The following is a 23,437-nucleotide window of genomic DNA, read 5'->3' as shown; positions in this document are numbered from 1 at the left end:
TTTCGTTCATGGAGATGTATGGTACGAGATATGGTACTCCCTGTATATAGCCGCATTCAGGTGGTCTTTATTCCTCTTGTGTTATCATTTCAAATATTTCTTATTTTTAACATCATTGGGAAAGAGCTCGTAAGTACGCATTTCACGGTAAAGCCTACACCTGTTGTATTCGGCGCATGTGACAAATACAATTAGATTTGATGTTAGAAGCCTGGACCTTCATACAGGCAGAATTTTACATGCTGTCATGCATAGATCGAATAGATTATAGATTATAGACTGAATAGCCATGCCGCCATGTATAGACGTAATAGATTATAAAGTGAATAGATGAGTATGTCTTTATGTAGGTATAATTGATTCTCAGCAGTAAGAGCAAAGGCACCTTGCTGGTAGTCCAAATTCAGTGTAGGTTATATATTATAAGGGTTGAATTAAGACTGGTTTATGAAGCTGAAACAATCCTCTCACATTCCATATCCTCAGTCACCACTGTGAAGGGCCCTAATTTTAGCTGGGGCTGGTTACCATACTGGGAGAAAGAATGGGTAGTGTGTAGTCATGTGGGAGTCGAAGCTTGCAGCATATTAAAGTCCCTCAGCTCAGAGCAGCCAGGTCACCTCCCAAGGAAGAGGGAGCATTAAAGGACAAAAACACTGCACGACTTTGAAACTCAGAAGAACACAAATGTATCAATTTTCCAAATAGATGGGCATGTGGTTGGTTATCCTCTAGATAGCTGGACAAGATGTTTGCATTCATTTTCACTATTACAGTGATCTAGATGAAAGGTCAGTCAGAGGAGAGTCGGTGCTATGACATAATGTGATGACTTGAGTGAGCACCCAACCTTTGGACCCTTGGAATGTAAACAGTTTTGGAATACAGTTGGAATGCAGTTCAACCAATGACAGTTCAAATAGTCTAACAGAAGAAGAATCACCCAACAAAAGGTCCTACGGTACTAAGGTCAGGTACATATCTTTAGGGCACCTTCTGTTCTGGATGGCACACATAGTAGTCTCTCATCTCGTGACAGATTGTCAGTGCACACACGATTCGTGTCTGGGTTCAGAGATGACAGGGTCCAGTTTACCAACATCTCTCTAGGACACCCTAGTGAAATGTAAAAACATTTCAAATGATCTAAATCTAGCATAACATCCTGTATAACAATACAAACCAGTAATAGAGAAAAATGTATGACATTCTACACTTATAGGATACATTTCTCCACGTGAAAGAGGTTATTTTTAACTAGGTAAGTCAGTTTAGAACAAATTATTTTTTACAATGACGGCCAGGAACAGTGTGTTAACTGCCTTGTTCAGGGGCAGAACAACAGAGTTTTACCTTGTCAGCTCGGGGATTCGATCTAGCAACCTTTTGGTTACTGGCCCAACCCTTTAACCACTAGACTACCTGCCACCCTTTATTTAAGTGTAGATGTCACCCAATAGGCAATATATAATTAATCACATTGCATAAATGTGGCCCAAGAAAGATGTTATCTCCTAAGTGTGGTTTTTATACAGTTGTAGGTCTTTGAAAAATCATTTGACACTGTGTTCTATCAGCCCTACCTGCTGGAATAAAATCTGAATCCATTTGTAGAACCTGAGTGGGCCTAGAGCGACCCCTGCTGGATTGAATATTGTAGATTAAATGATAGGAAACCCATACAATTAATTAATACCAATATGATTCCACTGTTCGATTGGAGGTATTATGGCGGCTGGCTAGCTGGATGGCTTTGTCAAGTTAGCTAAGAAGATTAATTGTATTGTGTTGAAACAAGGGTTATATGCGAGGATGTCAGAAATGGGGCTCCCGAGTGGTGCAGTGGTCTTCCCCGGCTCAAATCCAGGCTACATCACATCCGGTCGTGATTGGGAATCCCATAATGTGGTGTGCAATTGGCCCAGTGTCGGCCAGGTAAGGCCGTAATAAGAAAACATTAAGAGGAGGACATGGTAAATGTTCATGTATGTTGTTGATAGCCAACATGGGATGTTGGCTATCAACAACAAGGCAACTCCTATGACTAATTGGGAATGGGACACAAGCGTAGGATTGATCACCCTGTCGCTGGCTGCCTTTGGGGAGGGTGTATAGTGTGAAAGGCCGAAACACCCTAGGAACCAAAGGTACACTACTGACGATGCGCTCCCTAAATTTCACTAGGCTCACTGTTCATGAACTCTTGGAAGTGCTTGCACAAAGGATAGTAACATCTCATCCTGTGTTCTTGGAATCTGTCAGAAATGTATGATAATTGTCTTTGGAGACCGGCGGTTATGAAGAGAGAGAAGCAACCCGGAAAGATGGCGAGTGGAGGAGACCCTGTTTCTTGGTCGGAAGCGGAGATGGGAAAGCAAGGAAGAAGGAGAGGAGCTGAGTGCAAAGGGAAACAGTGTGTCAAGGAAGATTGGCGCTAAGTGCAAAGTGTGCTTAGAAAGTGAAGTTGATGAGTGAGGTGGCAGGTGTGGTGAAGATCCCCGAGTCTTTTCCCAATGGTTATGACAACAATGATTCTGGCCCAGTAGGAGTGACATTCTTGGAGAAAGTGGATCGCTGCCTTTTGGCTGACAAAGTCATGTTAGGATATGTCAGGTATCCTGTTACAGCTTTTGTGCCGAACCCACTACGGTGTTTCAGGTGCCATGCTTAGGGTCATGTTATAGCAGTGTGTAGGAGGGATATTCCTAGATGTGAGGAGTGTGCAGGAGGGCATGGGACAGAGGAATGTGTTGTTTGGGTGAACAAGTTGTGCGTGTCAACTGTAGGGGTGCCAATATTACTGGGGAAGTGTGAAATAGGCAGGTTGAGGTGGCCAGTGCCAGAGAAGTACAGGTGTCGTATGCTGAGGCAGTGAAGAATGTAGAGGATGATGGATCAAGGTTGAGGGATCCTAAGAAGTTTGATGTGGGTGTGTATTTGCCATGCAATCACAACAAACAAATGCAGTAGTAAGTACAGCGATGTAAGCTAGGCTAGCTTTGCTCTGGCGAGAACACATTTTTGAAGTTGAGGACTTCTCCCCTCCTGACTGACTCACCATCTCAAGGTGGTTAGTTCTATGTGTAGGCTAAAGCTTGCGCTACTTTGTGTTTAGCCAAGCTGACAGCAGCTATCTAGCATAGCTTGGTGATGGCTGAAGCTGGCTATTCAACCTAGCTGATATTTCTCTGTCAAATCGGTTATGGCATGATAGCTTAAAGAGTAATATGAGAAGAATGAAATTGCTAAAGATATTCTTAACAAAGTGTTTTGATGACTTTCAAGTATAAGTTCCATGTAGAATAAACCATCCTTCACATAATATTGTAGAAGCAGTGTTCTGCTAATATAACAATGTGCAAATATTACACCCGTCTTTCATCTTTTATTGTCATTCACAGCCGACAGAGATAGTGTACCTATCAACTTTTTGTCTGGTGGTGCTGCGGCTACCTTGCCGCCTCCAGACGGCCACCTTACCAAACATGTCAGTCGTCAAACCTTCCTGTATGGTGTCACATACCACCCCCCCACCCCACCCTTGATAGTGCCATTTGATTCAATAATAACAAAATATGATAACAAGTTATAGATGTCTTGTATAATTATATTTCTGAGTGCAAGGGCTCGCTCATTCAGAGACATCAGCATCAAGCCGTTTGTCAGTCTGGACTCTATCACATCTTGCAAGTCTCCCAAATGCTGGCTCCATATACAGTAGGTATCTGTGAAGACATACACACATACGTAGTTGCTGTTCTATTACCAATGGCAGTTAGAGTAGGTGATATCTGACACACAAACAGATACTATTTTGAAGTTTGAACAGGTCAGACTAAACCTACCTTATTCTGTTCTTCCCAGCAACAACCATTGGTGAGAAGACCAGAGGTGAGGCTGGAGGTGAGGCCTTTGCCATTGATGGGTATAGCAGCGTAGATCAGCTCAGATACTGGTCGGTCACGCACGCACACACACACACACACACACACACACACACACACACACATAGAGCACTGATTACATTATCAATGTCTATTATGATTAGCCTGGTGGAATCAACCAGATCGATGCGTTCACCTTTATTTCACTTCAGATATCATAAAATGTGAAGTCCAATAGAATGGTGAACACAGCGATTAGGCAGGTTCCACCAGGCTAGGTTATGCCCTGGACATTATATGCATCTAAGTAGACATTAAGCAAAAAATAATGTCAGATACATAACCAGCAGTCTATGGTCTAGTTACCGGTATACTTACCACCACTGGGGATCAATGAACTCCAACCACCTATTCCACACGGCAGGGTCCTTCAGCAGTGCATGCAAACTATTGTTGGCTGTGCATCCTGTTGGAAGCATGCATTGTCGAACTGGAGCCGAAGGCATGGTCAATACGTATTGGGCTTTTCAGTCTCAAACGGCAGATGAAACATCAGCGATCCATTCATTCAATGAAGGAAAGTGAAGTGGGCAGAGGGGCAATTTCCACATGGAGCTTGGCAAAAGAGTGCATGAATTGTTGACATAATTGTAATCCAAACCCAACCTCCAATTGACTTGTTAAAAAAGGTAAAAAAAAGGTTAGGGTAACCTAACATAGAAGGCTTAAAAGAAACGCCTCAAACTAGATCCCCCTACATACTGGTTTTGACGTGAAGAAAAAATGTCTGAGGAGGTTCTCTTCTGCACTGTTCAACCAATCCAGTAAATGTGGAGGAGGAGTTCATCTGGAGTGTCGCCTTATTAACGCCCAAAAGCGCAAGTCACGTCACATGCTCTCTTTCCATTAGGTTTAAGTAAGGGTTATGGTTAGGCTAAGGGTAGGGCCTAAGGTTAGGGTTGAGTTTAGGGTAGGGACATCCCAAGGATTCCAAAGCACTGACCGCTCTGTAACAAGTTGTTCCCGTGACCTTCCACTACTTCCTGATTGTACATTATATCACAATGGTAAACACTTTTACTGTATTTTGACAAAGTTGGTATGTATGGGATGGTAATATATATATATATTTTTTTTTTAGGTTTTTGCGCAATGAAATATTTTGCGATGCACCATCTAATTTTCAAGTATCCAAATGAAAAAACGTAAACAAACCTAGAAGGAAAATGCAGAGAAACAAGAATAATAAGGCATCTACTGTCTAATATTAATAACAATGAACTGGGAAGTCATACTGAGACTAGGTTCTATTTTTTTAGATGAGGCCTGCATAAATACATCAAACATACAGTACCAGTGAAAAGTTTGGACACACCTACTTATTCAAGTGGTTTTCTTTATTTAGACTATTTTCTACATTGTAGAAAACAATTCTATTTTTGTTTCATCAGACCAGAGGACAATTCTCCAAAATGTACGATCTTTGTTCCCATGTGCATTTGCAAACCGTAGTCTGGCTTTTTTTATGGCTGTTTTGGAGCAGTGGCTTCTTCCTTGCTGAACGGCCTTTCAGGTTATGTCGATATAGGACTCGTTTAACTGTGGATAGAGATACTATTTAGGGTATGTAAACATTATATTAAGTAGCATTGTTTAAAGTGGCTAGTGATATATTTTACATACATTTCCATCAATTCCCATTATTAAAGTGGCTGGAGTTGAGTCAGTGTGTTGGCAGCAGCCATTCAATGTTAGTGGTGGCTGATTAACAGTCTGATGGCCTTGAGATAGAAGCTGTTTTTCAGTATCTCGGTCCCTGCTTTAATGCACCTGTACTGACCTCGCCTTCTGGATGATATCGGGGGACTAGAGAATACATTATAATATTAGCAGCACGCTTTATAAATATGGGTTCCAGTCCATCGAGGCCAGCTCCTTTTTAAAAATATTTATTTAATTGAGGAGAGGCAGTATATCAGTTGGTTTCATCTTTATAAAGTTACATTTCTGATTTGCGGTGTTGATCTCCTGGTTCCATGTATCCAGGCTGTATCACATCCGACCGTGATTGGGAGTGCCATAGGGCGGCGCACAATTAGCCCAGCGTCGTCCGGGTTTGGCCGGGGTAGGCCATCATTGTAAATAAGAATTTGTTCTTAACTGACTTGCCTAGCTAAATAAAGGTTAAATTAAAAAAAGAATGGAAAAAAGACCTACAGAGGATTGGAAAATATTCAGACCCCTTGACTTTTATCACGTTTTGTTACTTTACAGCCTTATTTTGAGATGGATAAAAAAAAAAATATTCTCATCAATCTACACACAATACCCCATAATGACAAAGTGAAAATATGTTTTTAGAAATGTTTGCAAATGTATAAAAAAAACGGAAATATCACATTTACTTAAGTATTCAGACCCTTTACTTTGAAGCACCTAAGGCAGCGATTATAGCCTCAAATCTTCATGGGTATGACGCTACAAGCTTGGCATTCCTATATTTGGGGAGTTTCTCCCATTCTTCACTGCAGAAGCTCTCAAGCACCGTCAGGTTGGATGGGGAGTGTCACTGCACAGCAATTTTCAGGTCTCTCCAGAGATGTTAGATCGGGTTTAAGTCTAGGCTCTGACTGGGCCACGCAAGGACATTCAGAGACTTGTCCTGAAGCCACTCCTGCATTGTCTTGGCTGTGTGCTTAGAGTCATTGTCCTGTTGGAAGGTGAACCTTTGCCCCAGTCTGAGGTCCTGAGTGCTCTGGAGCAGGTTTTCATCAAGGATCTCTCTGTACTTTGCTCCGTTCATTTTTCCATCGATCCTGACTAGTCACCCAGTCCCTGCCACTGAAAAACATCCCCACAACATGATGCTGCCACCACCATGCTTAATCGTAGAGATGGTGCCAGATTTCCTCCAGAAGTGATGCTTGGCATTTAGGCCAAAGAGTTCAATCTTGTGTTCATCAGAGCACAGAATCTTGTTTCTCATGGTCTGAGAGTCCTTTAGGTGCCTTTTGGCAAACTCCAAGCAGGATGTCATGTGCCTTTTACTGAGGAGTGGCTTACATCTGGCCAGATTGGTGGAGGAACTCTAGAGCTATGTCAGTGTGACCATTGGGTTCTTGGTCACCTCCATGACCAAGGCCCTTTGACCCCGATTGCTCAGTTTGGCCGGGCGGCCAGCTCTAGGAAGAGTCTTGTTGGTTCCAAAATTCTTCCATTTAAGAATGATGGAGGACATTGTGTTCTTGGGGACCTTCAATTATGCAGACATTTTTTGGTACCCTTCCCCAGATCTGTGCCTCAACATAATTGCAATAATAATGTAATTGTTTTTAGGCCAGCTGTTTTTAGTCAAGATGTTTGTGTTTTTAATGTAATATGTAATTGTTGTACTGTATGTGTGTTTATAGTTGTGTTTAATGTTTTGTTAGTGTATGTAAGTTGTTCTGTCTGAAATGTTCTGCCTGCTGCTATTGGACCAGGTCTCTCTTGGAAAAGAGATATTATCTCAATGAGAACAAATCGATATAAATAAAGGTCAAATAAATCAACAATATAAAAGATAATGCTGTCTATGGGCTCTACGGATAATTCCTTTGACCTCATGGCTTGGTTCTTGTTCTGACATGCACTGTCAACTGTTGGACCTTACATAGACAGGTGTGTGCCTTTCCACATCATATCCAATCAATTGAATTCACCACAGGTGGACTCCAATCAAGTTGTAGAAACACCTCAGGGATTATAAATGGAAACAGGATGCACCTGAGCTCAATTTCGAGTCTCATTGCAAAGGGTCTGAATACTTATGTAAATAAGGTATTTCAGTTTAAAAACATTTATAAATGTACAAACATTTCAATAAACCTGTTTTTCCTTTGGAATTCTGGGTATTGTGTGTAGATTGATAACTAAAATGTTTTATTTAATCCATTTTAGAATAAGGCTGTAACGTCACAAAGTGTGGAAAAAGGGAAGGGGTCTGAAATTTTTCCGAAGGTACTGTAGCATTAATGGAATTATGGGTAGAATTATTATTTGAGGTAATAGATGAGCTAATAGGTGAGAAATAGTGATTAAAAACAGCAGCTATATCTGCTGGCTCATGAATGTCCTGGAGGATTAGTTGCTGAATGGGTTGGTTAGTTAACCTATTTAAAATACACAATATGTGTATTTCCAAAACTGCTGTGCTTGTTTTTGAATTCTTTATAAGACTATCCATATAGAACGAGGCTTTTGCATTTCTAATTTGAGTTTTACTGGCGTTTCTTAATTTTCTATATGATTTCCAATCATTCTGATCTTTGGTTCTATGGTACTTGGCCCAGGCTTTATCTCTTTCTCTGAACAGATGCATTAAGCTAACACATGGAATTGTTTTAAGATGGTCATACCATGGATCATTTAGCTATTTGATTAGGAATTTTAGGACCCCTTTAGGTGTAGAAAAAGTATATATTTTGGGGGGGATATAATGTTTTCTTTGACCTTTACTACTATAGCCCATAGAGACGCATTGAATAAGACATTCATAAATACGAACGATCCACCTACTGCTATTGTCACTATGAATGGTGGATAGAGGGCGGGAGAGACATTGTAGTTGACTTTGTTTTCTATCCTAGCTAAAGTGACTGCACCTCAAAAACTGTGGGCCCTCAGGGCAGCTGCCAAGAAGCTGTGGGACTTAAGTGCTTCCATGGTTGGTCTGGCATGATGGACCTGATTACCACCAGGACTGGCCTAGCCTTTAGAATGAAACTATACACAGCAGTCAACACATATTACCAACTGATGATGATGAACTCCGTAAGTGAAATGCATTCAAACATCATTGCATTTGGTAAGAAACTGTTGAATGACAAGTGCTTAGAGACATTTATTTAGAATATACAGCAAACTACATACAAAAATACTATGCATCAAAATATGTTAATGTTTAAACAGAAGGAATGTCTTACAGTTAAGTTACATGGCAGCTGTATTAACTTTTACTTCAATTGCCATAAGTGTAAATTATATTCTAGAGGAACAACAACCACTAAAGTCTGTATTTACGTTTGTAGTGTCCAGATATTAAACTCAGCAAAAAAAGGAACGTCCCTCTTTAGGGACCCTGTCTTTCAAAGATAGTTTGTAAAAATCCAAATAACTTCACAGATCTTCATTGTAAAGGGTTTAATCACTGTTTCCCATGCTTGTTCAATGAACCATAAACAATTAATGAACATGCACCTGTGGAATGGCCGGTAAGACACTAACAGCTTACAGATGGTAGGCAATTAAGGTCACAGTTATGAAAACTTAGGACACTAAAGAGGCCTTTTTACTGACTCTGAAAAACACCAAAAGAAAGATGCCCAGGGTCCCTGCTCATCTGTGTGAACGTGCCTTAGGCATACTGCAAGGAGACATGAGGACTGCAGATGTGGCCAAGGCAATAAATTGCAATGTCCGTACTGTGAGACGCCTAAGACCGCACTACAGGGAGACAGGACTGACAGCTGATCATCCTCACAGTGGCAGACCACGTGTAACAACACCTGCACAGGATCGGTACATCTGAACATCACACCTGCGGGACAAGTACAGGATGGCAACAACAACTGCCCGAGTTACACCAGAAATGCACAATCCCTCCATCAGTGCTCAGACTGTCCACAATAGGCTGAAAGAGGCTGGACTGAGTGCTTGTAGGCCTGTTGTAAGGCCGGTCCTCACCAGACATCACCGGCAACAACGTCGCCTATGGGCACAAAATCACCGTCGCTGGACCAGGACTGGCAAAAAGTGCTCTTCCGTCGACAGGACTGGCAAAAAGTGCTCTTCACTGACGAGTCGCTGTTTTGTCTCACCATGGGTGATGGTCGGATTCGCGTTTATCATCGAAGGAATGAGCGTTACACACTCTGGAGCGGGATCGATTTGGAGGTGGAGGGTTCGTCATGGTCTGGGGCGGTGTGTAACAGCATCATCGGACTGAGCTTGTTGTCATTGCAGGCAATCTCAACGCTGTGCGTTACAGAGAAGACATCCTCCTCCCTCATGTGGTACCCTTCCTGCAGGCTCATCCTGACATGACCCTCCAGCATGACAATGCCACCAGCCATACTGCTCGTTCTGTGTGTGATTTCCTGCAAGACAGGAATGTCAGTGTTCTGCCATGGCCAGCGAAGAGCACGGATCTCAATCCCATTGAGCACATCTGGCACCCTTTGGATCGGATGGTGAGGGCCAGGGCCACTCCCCCCAGAAATGTCTGGGAACTTGCAAGTGCCTTGGTGGAAGAGTGGGGTAACATCTCACAGCAAGAACTGGCAAATCTGGTGCAGTCCATGAGGAGGAAATGCACTGCATGCAGCTGGTGGCCACACCAGATACTGACTGTTACTTTTGACCCCTCCCTTTATTCAGGGACACATTATTCCATTTATGTTAGTCACATGTCTGTGGAACTTGTTCAGCTTATGTCTCAGTTGTTGAATCTTGTTATGTTCATACAAATATTTACACATGTTGAGTTTGCGGAAAATAAATGCAGTTGCTTTTTTTGATGAATTTGTGTTGTTTTGTCATGGAACTAATGTATGAAAATACATGCCCTGCTATATCTACAAAACATTTGGAGAAACAACATTTTATTTTTCTCTTGGGCAATTTAGAATTTACGATAATGAAGTGCTGATTTCCATAATCTCTTTAATTGTACTTAAGGCATATAAGTCATAGGATTTGAATGTTTTCTTAGCCTTTCATATTGGGCAGGAAACCAATGGCACTAAAACAAAACACCTTTTGGTTGCATTGGGACTTATAAATAACTTTTTGATCCACCTTCTTTTCCGATAATTGGCCCAACAAGTAATTGTTATTCATATGGTTACATTCAAATAGTTTTTGTGATTTTTAATTGTCTAGAAATGTAATGCTTTTGAATCTCTCAGCCATCAGTTGTTACCTTGAGATGTTGCTAGTGTCTAACCTGTAATGTTGAATAGGTGGTGCTGATATTCTAAGAGCATTAATAACATTTACAACTGTATAAGCAAGTTATATTCTTGTTCCACTGATTTTCTAAGAGGAAAGGTTGAAATAAAAAAATCTACAAAATCAGGACATTTTCTTTAGAAAATGTACACGTTTTTTTTATGTGGTGAACATCTACAAACAATGAGTCCCACTACAGCTCCTCAAAAGCAGAGAGTTGTTTCATTTGCTCCACTTGCATAGAGTGCCTCCTTACAAGTTTCTTCTTTGACTTGAGCTGGCCTCTATTTGGTGAGTTAGCTGCTACTCGAGCTATTGATCTGAAACCTGAGGCAAGAGGGGATGAGGGCTTGCTGCTGGTTACTATGTCAGGTATAGGAGGGTTGGGGTTGAAGTTCAGGGGGGGTAGATGGCCAGGCCGGGTATGGGAAATGTAGTCCAGTAGCAGAGTCCCTGAGCCTCGCCTCTCCAGGAGGCCTGGTGCGCACCGTCGTGCTGTGCTGGGAGATGACGTGCTGTTGTTGATGTCTATGGACTCCCTGGAGTTGGTCAGAATGGCTAACGGAGACCCGTTGAGTTTCTTCCTTTCTAGAGGAACCTTAGGAGAGTCCAGCATGCCACAGTCTGAGTACAGCTGGAAGTCTGAGTCATAGTGGTCAGTGCCCAGCCATCTCTTGTAGACTGTGTCTCTCAAACTGGCTGTCCCAGTGTTACTGCTACTGTCCTGCTCTGCAGGGACTGTGCTACGCCGGGCTAGGGGCTGGTGCTGCTGACACAGACTCCTCTCATATGCCGATTTGGAAGTTGGAGGGACAGATAATGAGGATGAAATTTGTGGAAACAACACATCCTTGCCATCCACACTGTTTTGTCGAGACAGAGTCGATCTCTTGGACAGAGAAAGTCCATTGATGCCCGTGACAACGTCCTCATCAGGGGTGGTTCTTTTACTCTCCTCGTGGGCCGCAGCTGGAGCGAGGACGGAGGGAGCGATCAGCCCCCAGGGCTCCGACTGCAGACGTTTCAGCTGGGGTAAACGAGCACGCTTGGGGTTGGCTGGTCGCCGTGTGGGAGAAGTCGGCCCATTGGGAAGCTTTGCTGCTGTGCTGGACGATGTTTTCAACTTTGTCTGGAAACTGAAGATAGTGTTGTGCTGCTCGGCTGAGTTAGGTGATGAGGAGGTGTTGAGCTCAATGTCAGAGGGAGTGGTGCAGAATGCAGCGGAGCACTTATCCTCTAGCTCTGTGGAAGGGGGGGCATTCAGGTACTGCTTGGTGGTTTTGGTGCCAGAGGGTGACTTGTCTGTGGTGATAATGATGACCTCTTTGCCCTTGGCTTTACATGCGTCTAGGAGACCCTTCAGGGTCTCCTTATCGTCTTCGTTAATGGCATAGACCAGAGCAGAGGCCCCACTCCTGTCTTCCAGACTTGGGTCTGCCCCATTGGTCAACAGGTGGGACACCACCTCATGTCCCGCCCTCTGGCTGCAGGCGTGCATCAGGGCTGTCCGGCCTGCTTTATCCTGGATGTTGGGATCAGCCTTGTTATCCAGTAGGTACTTAACCAGCTTTGCCTTACTGACGCTCTGCGGGTCGCTGTGTTTGGACATGCAGGCCACCATGAGCGGTGTCTCTCCTCGCTCGTTGCTCTCATTGATGTAGGCACCCCCATCCAGCAGGAGCCTGGTGAGCCGCAGGCGTCGGAGCCACACCGCCTTCAGGAGAGAGTTCCCGTCTGTCCGCAGCTCTAGTATGTCTGCCATCATCGCCAACACATACACAGATAGTGCCCTCCCTCAGTGGTGAAAGGCAGTCACTACCTGCAGCCCTTCAAACAAAGCATAGATTATTTTGCATATTTTGCTTAATATATAGGTCGGTTTACTGATTCATCCATCTAGTATTATCACAAACACACAAGCACAATGGATACTTTCCAAGCCTCTCCCAAGACTGCCACCAGGAGGCAGTCTGTGTTCTAAAAATCTATTTTATTAAGACATGAACAGGTATGGAAATTGTGGAAGGAACTTTATACCTATTTAGGTAGTTTTATTGTCAAAACAGTCAACTGTGCTAGTGGCCAAAACTTGTCACATGTATCTTCTGTAAGCTTCCATCTCCCTGTGTAAAACATCAATTAGATGGAAGAATGTGCATTATAGCCTATATGTAATCAAGCCATTTATCTTGAATGTATTGCTTGTTAGTGATAGATGGACAATAGCCTAGTATTCAATATTGTAATGTTATTTTGTCATTGTTGCTCTGTAATTGACCAATTAATTACAGATCCAAGCCTATAAATTAATTAGTTGAACTTTTCGATCATTAAATACCAATAACAAATAACATGACATATTGAGATAATCATATGGTTGTAGAAAAAAAACGTCGTCACCATAAGCGTTAATCATCCTAGAAGAGTTGAAGAGTTGGGTCACATGTTTTAAGCAAAAACATCTATGTAATGTTCAGAATTTTTTCTTACTCGATTCAACGACAACTAAGATGTATCTTCTTCGGGTAGGCTACCTAACGTGCATTATCTGTTGAATAGATTACCATTAGACTAGGCTATACCGCGTCGCTCTCCATGGTCCTCATTTTGGATAACTTGTGTTAGAGAGCGCATCTGTTAGAAAACGTTTCACTACAAAATTCCTGATCTGTTGTACAATTTAGGCGACTTTTTTTTACAGACATATAGTACTTACTATGATTCCTTTATGTCGTTAAAATAACAGTAAACTTGTTATCAACAGAAGTAACCCGAAGGACCACAATTTAAAGTGTTATTTTGACTCTTCACATAACCATGGACTCCTCACATTTAATATTCTCATTAGCTAAACTATCTTCCATTATCGAATTATAATATACTTGTCTACTCAAAAAGGTGTGTGGGCTTTAAAATGTCGGTATAAAGTCTTGGATATTGGACATTACATGAATGGTATATTAATATGTAGACTATTTACGTTTTTTGTGAAAATAACCTGCATTAATCCACATATTCTTATGTTCAAGATATCAAGAAGGTGTAACTGTCATTCCACCACTTATCTTACCTGATGCAGGCTTGTCATGTTCAAAGATGTCCCAATGTCTTGTCAGTAGCGACCCTGAAACATAATGGGGGAAAAATGAAAATACAAGGTTCTTCTTTATAATCCCTGAATTTATTCGGAGCTTCTCAAATACTGTCCTGGTTTTGGTTCAGAGCTCTGGCAGCATAGCGCATCATGCTCCTCGCTTTTGTTATGGAAACGTTCTAAATCAATCCATTAGGCAATAACCTCAAGATACTGAGGTTGTAAATAACTTTTTTTTTTTTTTTTGCCTGGTGAATGAAACGTGCATTTTCTTGACGTCAGAGTCGACAAAAATAAAGATTGCGTCTGGTGAGAACCTCTGTCATGCATCACACAAACAATCCAGTTCTACCTTCCAATAAAATGGAAAGGTTCACAGTTTTATAACACATGTTTTTTTTACAGCATATAATGACAAAACATTTTTATAGATTAGCCTATGTCCCACTCCCACAACAAAGGGAGAATCAAGATTCAGTATATACAAAAAGTATAATTGAATATTTTTGTACACTGGAAGTTATACAGTTTCATGTGATCATTCATATTAACATCACAGATGTTGAGCCAGGGAAGGTGGCTGTCACTTGTCTGCCCTATGACAGAAGTGGAAAACCTGTGCTGATGTTAGGTTCAGTAGCCTAATCATCTCAGGGTGTCTACATGTCCAATACATCAAAATTGTAATTTGGTTGCAATATTTAGCCCTCCTGACCACAAAAACAAATACACTCATGTTTATTTCTTGAATACACATTGCAGATGTTTTTTGACATTTTTGTCTTGGATTTATTATATTGCAAAAATAATGGGTAAATCATCATCTTGAAAACAGGACATGTTTACAGCACAATTAAAGAGGCCACAACTTGTTCCAGCCATCACAGCCATACTGCCTAATAGGGACATTTCTATTTATAGGTTGCTATGAGACAGCAGAGAAGCAGTTCCTGATGAGAGCTATGGAGTTCTCAGCTTTGCAAGGAACAGGTAATCAGAACAATAACATTGCACCAAGAAACAGGAGGGTTCTTATGTCATTTACCCAAATGTATTTGTTGATGATGTTTTCCATTTGCACAAAGAATCCCAAAGCCCATTGATCATTAGCCCTTATGACCCCTGCATTTTTCCTCATAGGGGACAGATTTATCACTACTCTGATGTTGCAGGACTTTAACAGTCAAGGATGTCAGTGATTTCCCCCCTAGTGATTGCTTGACAGACTCCTGGGAAATGTTGTTATTTACCAGGGAAGCACACGGGAGAGGTGGTTTATGGAACAGCAGGGAGTCACCTACTTCCATGCTTGTGTTCATCCCAGGAACTGATAGAAAGTCATTATGGCTGTCTGGCTATTCTGTGTAGGAAGAGTCCACATGGTTCTTGGTACAGACATCACTTAAACAGGAGAGGTAATCCAAGGAAAGGCATTGCTTAGATGTAGATCCCTGAGAGGTAAAAAAAAAATAGGTAAAATATAATGGAGTCAAGGCCTTCTGATGAGTGTTGTCAAGCAACAAAAAGGGATCTTTGTTGGTGGATGTAAGCAGGGAGGCTGTAATATACCATGATAATTGGAATAATGTAGATGCTGAAATAAGACACAGTCTGTATCATTTTGAGGTGAGGGGCTAGTCTATCCACACTGGTGCCACTTCAGGGAGGTAGATTATGGAGTGGGGATCATAACACAGGGCAAAGCCATATTCCCCAAGCTTACCGGTCTAAGCACGTTCATTAACTTGGGAACTACAGACATCAGCAGTCTCCATATGATCTTTGCCCCAACGCTGCTGTCGTCTGCAGCATATTAAAGGGGAAATAAATAATTAAAACAGAGAGAATAAGCGCTGTCACCCATGGGAGCAGTTCCCATCTTCAGATATCTTACATCGCACTAGCCAATTAAACTCAACTCCCTGATATACATCACATCCACGAAGTTGAGTGGCAACTAGTGTGGGTGGACTGGAGCTCCGACGTCACATAAATTTACGTTTTGAAAAAAACTACGGATTTCAGCAACAAAAGAATAGCGTGCAAATACACATTATTTTTGTTTGCTGAAATCTGTAGTTTTTTTCATGTGATGTCGGCACACACTAGTCATGCCAATGTTCCCTCTAAGCTGCACGAATGCGCGCCGCCACGCAGAAGACATTTCTGCTCATGCAGAGATGTATGAGATTGAATTTCACTAAATTTTCTAGTTTTCCCCTTTAGTTAACGCTATCAAGATTTCCCTTTACTGTGGGAATTGTGATCGAATCAACGGAATATTAGCCACTTTCAATGTTACCTACCAAAACAAAACAAACTATGCAAGACATAGTATAAAAAACTGTGCAAGAGATTTTCTAGTAGGCAGAGCGCATTGGAGTAGGATTATATTGCATTGACTGGGACGACTCAGGCCTGTACTCTACACAGACCGGTGAGTCATAACCAATCAAAGCTGCAGTAAGCTTACATGCAAATAGTTGTTGACATATATGGATCTGTGCCATTCACATTGAGCTAGACTGTGTTTATAGCATGAGTAGATGAGCTTGTTTTTATGTCAAAGTGAGAGCTGCATGTTGCCACCTGTGCACATTTGTTCATATTCTTTGCGAGTTAGTGAGTTATTAGCCCAGTTATAGCTGATTTCTAGTCAACAATGGTGGGGTGGTTATTTCCTACAAGAGCACATAATGTGCGCTTTTCTAGCCATCTTTGAAAAGCCAGTCAGGTAAAGAGCTTTTTTTTAATAACTTATAGGGGCAGTGTTGTATTTTGAGACAGTCTTGAACATGCCAAAAGTAGCCAAAAGACAGATAGTAGCATCATTTGTCTGATTCTCTCTAATAATGTTATGGTAATAATAATGTATTTTATTTTATAAAGGGGTTTCTTGCATCAAACAACACAACATTTTCAGTCACCTCCTTGTCTGAAGGACAAGTGGATGAGCAGATTAATGTCAAGCCTTTTTCAAAAGTCTCATGGAATGTAGGCCTACATTGAACACCACACATTTGCTGCACCTGTACACTTGTTGACAGATCAGCTATTTCTTTGTTAATATGTTATGGGATCCATTTAGTTTTTTTATGGTAGGCTACTCTGGTAGGCCTACATTATGATCAAATATCCACATTAGGCTACTTGGCCACTGTTAAAACTGTAACTTAAAGCAGGTACAGCCTCAGTGGTCACAGTAAACGCGCACCGGAAGTTGCACAGGATTTTCACAATGTTCAAGTTTGCGCTCAGCAGAGATGAAGTTTGCTCAGTGATGAAAAAAATGAGATGGAACATTGGTCGCCACTCAACTCAGTTGATGTGAAGTACATCCTGGAGTTGAGTTTAATTGGCTAACATCACACCTGCTGCACTGCCTCCTTCTAAATATAGCATTTTGTCTCTCGACTCTGATATCATGCAATGCTTCTCAATGGGCTAAAAGAACAGGGGGTGTATTTCTGGATCATACCTATGAAAAGTTCAAGCTTGATATAAATGGAACAACATCTTTCAAAATTAAGACATTTGAGAGTTTATTTTGTTTTAATTAGACAACCCACAACAAGTACAGTATGACATCCCAAGATGTCCCTCCCTATCTGGAGGGTTTCCCAAGATACAGTCTTATGGAATCATATCTAATGGTAGGAAACAGCAAGACATATCCCAGAATAACAATGTACAAGTTAGATCTCTGTACTAGTTTAGCATTGTCTTTTTTATGATCAACTGAGATCAACATGAGTGAAACTGAGTAAGAAAGTTGAAATTTGAATTCTACTCAGATGCCATGCCAATTTATGATGTACATTTGGCCCTATACTCCATCATTTTGGATTTGAAATCAAATATTTCATATGATGTGACAGTACAGAATGTCATCTTTTATTTGAGGGTATGTTTGTTTATACATATCCATTTTACTCCAGTCTTACCGTTTTAGAAATGAAATCACTTTTGTACAGTTGCAGACAAATATATTGTCACTGTCACGAATCCCGCTTCCTGAGTCTGTGTTTGCCTGTGTTTCTGTCCTGGAGTGTGTTTCCGGTGTCCTGGAACGCACCCTGTCTGGTTGCCGGGCGAATTAGCTTGTTGGGAGATCGATGTTCACCCGCACCTGTATCCCATCAGTAATCTGCACACCTGTCCTGATCATCACCTCTCCCCTTCAAAAGCTCTGACCTGACATCCATTCCCTGCCGGATCGTTAGCCATGAACAGTATGTTGTGCCATAGTATCAGCCTCAAGTTGGATAAAATTTGTTTTTTGTTTTTTTACGTATTGCTTGCCTTAAACTTACCTCCGTTTGTTCTGTCTTCAGTTACTCACCCGGATCATTTACCCCATTCCCGCCTGGTCTTCGGAGGATTCCGATACCCCATTGGATCCACCTATTTACTCCCATCAACTCACCACCGCTGCCCGCTACGCCACCTGGATATATCTACCCATTCACATTCACTTGTAAATAAATACTCACCTTCTTCCTACTCTCCTTGTCCTGGTCTGCTTCTGGGTTCGATTTTGAAAGAACGTGACACCCTTTCACTTTTCTTAAATAATTCAAATATCCTCTAAAATAAGTAAAACAATTTAAATACATGTTTAGTTACAATGTTATTGGATTTTCAACAATGCAGAACTATTTTTTTGTAAACCTAAATTTACCATTTTATTTTTGGAAAATAAAGACATTGTGTGGACAAAAGTATTGGCACCCTGGAGCTAATACTTGGTTGCGCAGCCATTGGCCAAGATAAACATTTGTTGGCAGTTATTGTTTCTTGTAGCTTGCTGCACCTTTCTACTGGCAATTTGGCCCACTTTTCAGCAGCAAACTGCTCTAATTCTTCAATATTTGAGGGGTGCCCTTCACCAGCTGTGGATTTTTATCTCTCCACAGGTTATGGATGGGATTCAGATCTGGGCTCTTTGCTGGCCACTCCAGAACAATTCAGCGTTTTTCTTTTTCTTGAACCTTTCCATGGTGCATTTGTTTGGGGTTGTTGTCCTTTGCAAGGCATGTTAACCCATTGTTCAAAAACTGGGTCCCCATTGAAGGTTGTGAGTCTTCCAGCAGGACAACCACAAACACGCATCAAAAAGCACCAAGGAAAAGTTCAAGAAGAAACGCGAGAGCTGAACATTTTGTCTACTGACTACATCACACACAGCATTAAAATAGTCTGATTCTAATCAATTTCATACAATCATATGGTTTCAGAGTGTAATATTCAAATCATTCTAATCATATAATTCTATTAACAAGCAGTTAGTGAAGGGTACCACTCAAACGTGGAAGAATTAGAACAGTTTGCTGCTGAAAAGTGAGCCAAATTGCCAGTAGAACGGTGCAACATGCTCATTGATGGATACAAGAATCCTTTGTCTGAAGTTATCTTGGTCAAAGGCTGTGCAACTAAGTACTAGCTCCATTTTGTTAATGCCGTTTGTCTTTATTTCCTTAATTAAAATTGTAAATTTAACTTTACAAAAATACAATTGGTTCTCCAATGTTGAAAATCCAATAACAAGGTATACAAACATTGATTTACTTGTTTTTACTTATTTTAGAAGAAAATGGGAATTATTGAAGAAAAGTGCCATGGTGCCAATATATTTTGCCGCTACTGTATCAAGTCCTCCCATTTGTATTTTTATTTGTATTTTTACCTTTATTTAACTAGGCAAGCCAGTTAAAAACATCTTTGGGATCGGTGTCCTTCCATGGGACGGTTGAGCTAATGTAGGCTAATGCGATTAGCATGAGGTTGTAAGTAACAAGAAGATTTCCCAGGACATAGACATATCGGATATTGGCAGAAAGCTTACATTCTTGTTAATCTAACTGCACTGTCCAATTTACAGTAGCTATTACAATGCAATAATACCATGCTATTGTTTGAGGAGAGTGCACAATATTGAACATGACAAGTTATTAAAAAACAAATTAGACACATTTGGGCAGTCTTGATACAACATTTTGAACATAAATGCAATGGTTCATTGGATCAGTCTAAAACGTTGCACATACACTGATGCCATGTAGTGACCAAAATCTAAATTGTACCTGGGCTGGAATAATACATTATGACCTTTCTCTTGCATTTCAAAGATGATGGTACAAAAAAAATACAAAATAATGGTTGTATTATCTTTTACCAGATCAATTGGGTTATATTCTACTACATTCCTTTCACATTTCCACAAACTTCAAAGCGTTTCCTTCCAGATTGTACCAAGAATATGTATATCCTTGCTTCAGAGCCTGAGCTACAGGCAGTTAGATTTGGGTATGTCATTTTAGGCGAAAATTGAAAAAAAGGGGCTGATCCTTAAGAACAAATTCTTTCTTACAATGACTGCCTAGGAACAGTGGGTTAACTGCCTTGTTCAGGTGCAGAACAACATATTTTTACCTTCTCAGCTCAGGGATTCGAGCCATAAACCTTTTGGTTACTGGCCCAACGCTCTAACCACTAGACTATATACCACCCCATTCTAAATTAGAATATAAGATGTTAATGAACACTTCTGTATTAATGTGGATACTAACATGATTATGAATCATCAAGAACAAAGATCATACCCCCCCCCCTAAAAAAGGTTAACCTTTGCTGTTATTGGTAAAGGTGAGAGGTTAGCATGTCTTGGGGCTATGATTTTTGTGCCTCTGTAACTTTTTCACTCAACATTATTCACAATTCATTCATGATTATCTGTAATCATGGTAGCATCCACATGAATGCAGAAGTATTCGGAAACATATTCTATTCTTATTTACAAAAAAGTGACTCCAAAATGATACAATACATTATTTACCATTAATTTCTATTGGGAACAACATAATCTGAAACACAACCAAAACTAACTGCAAGTACTAGGAATATGGTGGCTAGGAATTTGGGACCAAATACTTTTGACTACTTTAATACACATAAGTGAATTTCTCCAAAATATTATGGCACCTTTAAATGGGAGGACTAGATACATGAAGTGATTTCATTTCTAAACAGTAAAACCGGGGTAAAACTGCTATGTATGAAAATACCACCCCCCCAAAATATGACATTCTATACTTTCACATTTATAGCATACTGCCATGTGTGCATTGCTATGCTTATAATGTGAATAAATAGCCTAATAGTTTAAAATGTTAAGCTAAACATTTTTGATGCTAGTGGATGTATTAATTGGGATCTGTCGTATACCCAACTGTCCCAGACTATGTTTGGAATATTCATTTCTTTCACAGAATAGAATAGGTCAAATTTGTACAATGCGGGATAGTAGCTTGACATAGGCTAGTTATTTTGCTGTTCGTTAAGCTTACTCATCTTGTTGGCTGACAAAGTCAATGTGGACAGTTCTTCCAATATCTTCAATATGCACCTCGGAATTGGATAAGGATGTGCGCAGTTGCATCCCCGATGTGTGGGTCTTCACTTGTAGCCTGTAAGAAAGACCCGATCATGTTATCACAAATCAGGTACGACCCAGATGCAGACAGTGTTGAAGAAACAAACTTTTATTTCTAATACAGGGGCAGGCAACCAACAGGTCAAAGGCAGGCATGGGTCAGTAATCCAGAGAGGGTGCAAAGGGTCCAGAACGGCAGTCTCAGGGTCAGGGAAGGCACGGGTCAATAATCCAGTGAGGTGGGGCAAGGTTTAGAATGGCAGGCAGGCTCAGGGCAGGCAGAAGGGTCAAAACCGGGAAGCACTAGGAAACAGGAGCAAGAAACAGAGAAAGGTGAAACAGACATGTGAGGGAGAGGTGCTTCGGAGTGTGAAGCACTCAGGGAGAAGGGCACAATGCAGCACTCTGGGCCAAGGGCACAACAGCCACTGGCCGCAATGGGCATTGATTTCTTTAGGGTGCATTAAGACCACACAAATGGGATGCATCCATGGAATTAGAGGGAATATCAAGTGCTTGTCAAATTAAATTGTGAATGCGAGACTGGTGAAGTGTGTACAGCCTGCACAAAAAAAAATCGGAGCTCATGCCTTTCAAGCAGCATTTTTCAAATCATCATTAGAGTCGCATCATGCAGCCTTATAACGTATTAAAATTCAAAAACATATAGGCCAATGTTTGTAGAACAACTAAAGTTACATTAATAACTCTAAATGAAACATAATGGAGTACCTATATATTTGTTAACAGCTCAACACACAATAGCTGCATGTGCGCACTCCCTCAAATCATTGAGAAAATATACTTTTTATTTTATTCAACTTTGTTCAATTGTATTCTTCAAATTATAAAATTATATAAAATAATGCCACAGAATTCTAAGCAAATCTTGTCTGCTTAATGAAATGTTGTAGCTCACAGCCATTTGGCAAAGCCAGATGGACCTAACTTAAGGACAATATGTTATTCTCTTCTTCTGAAATAGACTACATTTTCTTCATATCATGCTTCTTTAGACCTATCTAAAATAAATAATAGATTTATTGTGAAGGTGTAAGCTATTTTACATGGATTAAATGTAGATATTCCAAAGGTCTGCATCTTTGGAAGCCAGGAGATGCTAAATGTGTTTTTGTTAATTAACAGTCAATAACCGTGAGACCGATAGTTATTTGCTTGACAATCACCGGCTGATGAAATGTCGTGACCGCCACAGCCCTAGTTGGAGGTCAGGGATCTGTGCAGGCCAGTCAAGTTCTTCCACACCGTTCGACAAACCATTTCTGCATGGACCTCGCTTTGTGCAAGGGGAATTGTCATGCTGAAACAAGAAGGTTCTTCCCCAAACTGTTGCCACAAAGTTGGAAGCACAGAATCGTCTAGAATGTCAATGTATGCTGTAGCGTTAAGAGTTCCCTTCACTGGAACTAGGGGGCCTTGCACGAACCATTAAAAACAGCCGCAGACCATTATTCCTCCTCCACCAAACTTGACAGTTTGCACTGTGCATTCGGGCAGGTGGCGTTCAGATATGTCCGTCTCACTGCCAGACAGTGAAGCGTGATTCATCACTCCGGAGAAAGCGTTTCCACAGCTACAGAGTCCAATGGCGGTGAGCTTTACATCACTCCAGCCAACACTGGCATTGCACATGGCAATAATAGGCTTGTGTGCAGCTGCATAGCCATGGAGACCCATCTCATGGGGCGGCAGGTAGCCTAGTGGTTAGAGCGTTGGACGAGTAACCGAATCCCAGAGCTGACAAGGTAAAAATCTGTCGTTCTGACCCTGAACAAGGCAGTTAACCCACTGTTTCTAGGCTGTGATTGTAAATAAGAATTTGTTCTTAAATGACTTGCCTAGTTAAATAAAGGAAAAATAAAATGAAGTTCCAGACTAACAGTTCTTGTGCTGATGTTGTTTCAAGAGGCAGTTTGGAACTCAGTAGTAATATTTATGCGCTACGCACTTCAGCACTTGATGGTCTCATTCTTTGAGCTTGTGTGGTCTACCACTTCACAGCTGAGCTGTTGTTGC

The 23,437-nt window shown here is 41.1% G+C and overlaps 1 protein-coding gene and 1 long non-coding RNA gene across 2 annotated transcripts; one reads left to right on the top strand and one right to left on the bottom strand.

Annotated features, from left to right (window-relative positions):
* Positions 1–16: 16 nt before the first annotated feature.
* Positions 17–18,055, top strand: LOC109889377 (uncharacterized). The gene is made up of 4 exons (XR_002255276.2): positions 17–129; positions 3,865–3,903; positions 14,890–14,958; positions 18,018–18,055. It is a non-coding gene; the product is annotated as an uncharacterized LOC109889377 (long non-coding RNA).
* Positions 10,837–12,694, bottom strand: LOC109889375 (ankyrin repeat domain-containing protein 34C-like). The gene has a single exon (XM_020480775.2). The coding sequence runs from the start codon at positions 12,637–12,639 to the stop codon at positions 11,068–11,070; it is 1,572 nt and encodes a 523-aa protein (XP_020336364.1). The 5' UTR covers positions 12,640–12,694; the 3' UTR covers positions 10,837–11,067.
* Positions 18,056–23,437: the final 5,382 nt, after the last annotated feature.

Source organism: Oncorhynchus kisutch, linkage group LG4 (assembly GCF_002021735.2).
Source record: "Oncorhynchus kisutch isolate 150728-3 linkage group LG4, Okis_V2, whole genome shotgun sequence".
NCBI classification, from domain to species: domain Eukaryota; kingdom Metazoa; phylum Chordata; class Actinopteri; order Salmoniformes; family Salmonidae; genus Oncorhynchus; species Oncorhynchus kisutch.
The sequence above is the reverse complement of the archived record's forward strand: the minus strand, read 5'-3'. Positions and strand labels throughout refer to the sequence as shown.